This window comes from Frieseomelitta varia, unplaced genomic scaffold, assembly GCF_011392965.1.
Source record: "Frieseomelitta varia isolate USP_RPSP 00005682 unplaced genomic scaffold, Fvar_1.2 scaffold_560, whole genome shotgun sequence".
NCBI lineage: Eukaryota > Metazoa > Arthropoda > Insecta > Hymenoptera > Apidae > Frieseomelitta > Frieseomelitta varia.
In genome coordinates this window covers 35,784-39,729 of record NW_025110324.1, presented here as the reverse complement: position 1 = coordinate 39,729, position 3,946 = coordinate 35,784, and the positions used below count along the sequence as shown (strand labels likewise).

Below are 3,946 nucleotides of genomic sequence, written 5' to 3'. Positions count from 1 at the left end.
TTTTTTTTATTCGATTTTGATCTTTGAATCTTGAGAACTATACGCCGAGGAACACGTGTTGAGATATTTTGCAAAATTGTAATCGTTCGATAATATTCAGACGTCGCTCCCGTTGAACGATGTTCGCCATAGTTAATTGAATCTCGATTCTATATTTTGTATATATACATATAATTGTCTACATATAGATCGATATATAGTCGTACTATATATATTACATATATATACATACATACATACATACATATTTACTATTCATCCCCTTGGTGATTATCATTACTATCATTATTATCGTTATTATCTATCAGCATCATTGTCATCATTATCATCGGTATTATTAGCGATTATCGTTGACCTCTCTCCCATCTCTTTTCTTTTCTTTCTCCGATCGTCATCGTAATATCGATCCAAAACCACGTCCACGTACTTACACAGTTATTATCTTTTGGTATAATGATCCTTTCTCACGAATTGTCTACCACACCTCTCTTGTTACTATACTTGTTTCTTACTATTTATTATATATACGCCGTCACGATCACACACGCAAATTTATTACTACTACTACTAGTGACTAGTATTACTATTATTATTATTACAAAGAGAAATAGATAGCAACCGGGGTTGATTATTTTCTACTATCATTATATTTCTCTCTCTCTCTCTCTCTCTCTCTCTCTCTCTTTCTTTTTTTTAACGTCACACAGCGCTGTGCCGCCGCTATTATACCTTCTACTACTTTGTATCTTGTATCCACCTGTTTACTATTTACTATTCACTCACTTACTTGACCATTCATCTGTTATTCGTCCACGAAGTTAACCGTAACGAAACGGAACACGGGAATTTAGTGACTCTGACCGATGGAGAAAGTTGCACGTACTACGTACATGTCATGTACATGTGTATGTATCGGTAAGACGAGATCGAGAAAAGTCGAGAGAAAATGAACACGACACACACACACATATATATATATATAAGATGAGAGAAAAAAAAAAGAAGTTGAAATCTCGAGAGAGAGAAAAAAAAAGAACGAAAAGTGTAAGAAGAAGACGAAGAAGACGAAGAAGACGAAGACGGAGAAGAAGAAGACGAAGTGGAGAAACGAACGATGGCACCACTTTGTACCATTATTATTTTTTTTTTTTTTTTCCTTTAGGCGTCATGACTTCTTCTTTGCAGTTTTTTATTATTCTTTACAGTCCTCTCACATTTTATTCTGTAATGCGCTGCCTACCGCCGCTGCCTTCTACCACTTCTGCGACTGGCAACTCTATTCTAACGGCCGCTGAACGACCGAGCGAGAGACATGTCTTTTAATTGACTTTTTATAAATATATATATATATATTTTATATAGATATATATATATATATATATATTTTTTCGTCGATATATTTTTTCGTCGAACGCGAATCGCTAGCGCCCGATTCGAGCTAATGCCCGGGCATCTCGCTGGGCCCGATCTGCATTCTACTTTGTATGAAATAACAACAGAGGGAGGAACAAGGGTGGATTGTTCAACGATCCCTCGTGCACCAGAGAGCGTATCTGTTCTTTTCTTTTCTCGTTCTTTTTTTCAAATTCTGACGTTCCGGACGACTTAATGTCGAAGGTTCTTCGATCGCGATTTAACGACTTTTCCTTTGCTTTCGCTCGTTTTCTGTTTTCATTTCCAGCCTTTGGGACAGAAAGGCGAAACGTGTTTTTCAGAGAGTCTGTCGCCTCTGTGTGCATCGAGGGGTCCACATGCCTGAGGATACTAACAGAATTGAAGCTTGAATTTTTACGTACGAGGTGCACGAAAGAGTAAGGAAATCCTCGAGGCAACGGCGATCGAACTTTAGCTCTCGAGTTTAGGACATTTTTATGGGAACTGTACTTGTTTCCAATAAACCCTCTTCTCACGTCGAACACGTTCCCTTTGTTTCGAATGAAACCAAATATACTTGCCAAACGTACATTATAAATTTCCAAAATGAACTTTCCAACGTGTCCACTTTTTCGTATATGCGGACAAATATATTTATATATATATATATATATCGTTGACATAATAGTTGATTAGAATTCAACAGAAGATGAGCCACGAGTGTTTTCACTCCTGCTTCAACGATGGATTTTTCTTTTGGAAATATACGTATCTTCGTCGCGAGGGGACGACGAGTATACTCGTCAAACACACCTTGTCGAACGGTTGGCAACGAAACGAAGGGACGAAAGAGAAAATCCTTTGTCTCTTTTTCTTTCCTTTTTCTTTTCGTTTCTCCTTTCCTCCGACCGACCAGCGTTTCAATTTCAATAAATTTTTTAAAAACGTTTGACAAATAAAATAAAACTTTGAAACGCCAATGTCAATAAATTTCAAAAGCTTGAATGAACAGCTTAACGTTGGAGCGTGCCAATTCGAAGAAAAGTTCGAAGTTCGATCGCCCGAAATTTCCCGGCTCTTTCGCGTGCGCCGACACTACTGTAATCTTGTAAATATAATGTAAATATGCATAGATGTGTATTGTGTACGGTGTACGGGGCGCTTGGTACACACATATATATTTTCTAATCAATGGTGGATGGCAGGTGCCGGCCATCTCGCTAGCTTACGAGGCACCGGAGTCGGACATTATGAAACGGCAGCCCCGCGATCCTTACAGAGACAATCTTGTCAACCGAAGGTGGGTCTCCCAACTACCCACCAGAGAAACCAATAACCATACTTAGCGAAAATCCATGCACTCATAAATACCCTGCAGCTGCAGACACGAGAACACACGAGACACATACATTACGTACAACGTAACAGAGACCATGAATATATATATATACACACGGTGGGTCGGTGGGTCAAATCTTTGCTGGTGATCGTTTCGAGAGACTTTAGACTTCCGTTTAGAGCTTCCCTCGTTCTTTTTTTTTTTCTCTCTCTTTTTTTTTCGAGAAGAATTTTGAGAAGATGTCATGGGATTTCTCAATATCGACAAAGTCAGCAATGTTCGAGATTATTGATGATTTGTGTAGTCTCTTCTCGGAGATCATCTTGCGAGATGTGTTCCTGAAATTAAACAAAGAGTCTGACATTGAACGGAATCAGTTTGAAGCCACTTTCTCGTAAACTGAACACACACATACACGCACCGATATTTGTTACAAATTGGCTTGTAAATAATTTTGTTCAACGTTCGACTCTCGAACGTCTCTGACGAGCTCGTTGTCATTGACAGTCCTCGTGTCAACCAGCAAAACTACTTCCTTCTCGTAAAATCGCTCTCAACAAACGAATATCATCGATCAGCATTTAACGATGAGTGAAATTTCCACGAGAGAAAGAGAATTCGTATTTGGCCTATCCCACGCCACCCACACTTCGAACGCGTACGTATGCGTGCACCGCGCATAGGTACGCGGCACGCACACGACCAACACATGATTGTTACACACATCATTGACAGAGTGTCTACTGAAATGTCGGAGTCGTACGTTTTGTTTTCTGAACTACAGATCTCTCTCATTGTCTCGATGGTCACTCGCTTGATCTTTATTTTGTTACTGCACGCGAACAATGATGAAGTGTTCTTTTTTTTTTTTTTTTCGTAAATATCGTATATTTATTGTGTGCACTTTCGTCTGCACCTCCGTTCAGAGGAGTCAGGAAAATCGACCGTGGATGGGGAAAAAATACAAAAACACACACACACTTGAGAAAAATTCGCACGTGTAGACACGAGCAAAGTTAAAGAAAAAAAATATATATATATATAGTTACGGTCACGGTGAAATGAAAACGCGTGCACAGTTGAAAATTCTTAGAGAAATTGATCTGGTCGAGAGATTTGTCAGAAAGTAATCGAGTAGAAAAAAAAAAAAAAAAAAAAAAAAAAAAAAGTAGAAGAAATAGAGAAAAGAGACGAAGATATCTAACAACGCGGCAGCTGGAGTGAGGGGACGAG

At 38.8% G+C, this 3,946-nt stretch overlaps 1 protein-coding gene across 5 annotated transcripts in view; it reads left to right on the top strand.

The window, feature by feature from the left end:
• The window catches only part of LOC122533905 (sodium/potassium-transporting ATPase subunit alpha), a 93,604-nt gene that overhangs the window by 80,088 nt on the left and 9,570 nt on the right, over nt 1–3,946 (top strand). The window contains exon 7 of one of the 5 annotated variants that reach the window (XM_043664051.1): nt 2,580–2,674. The exons of the other annotated variants lie outside the window; for them this stretch is intronic. Coding sequence (XP_043519986.1) covers nt 2,580–2,674 — 95 coding nt within the window. The remainder of the gene's footprint in view (nt 1–2,579; nt 2,675–3,946) is intronic. 5 annotated transcript variants of the gene reach the window in all.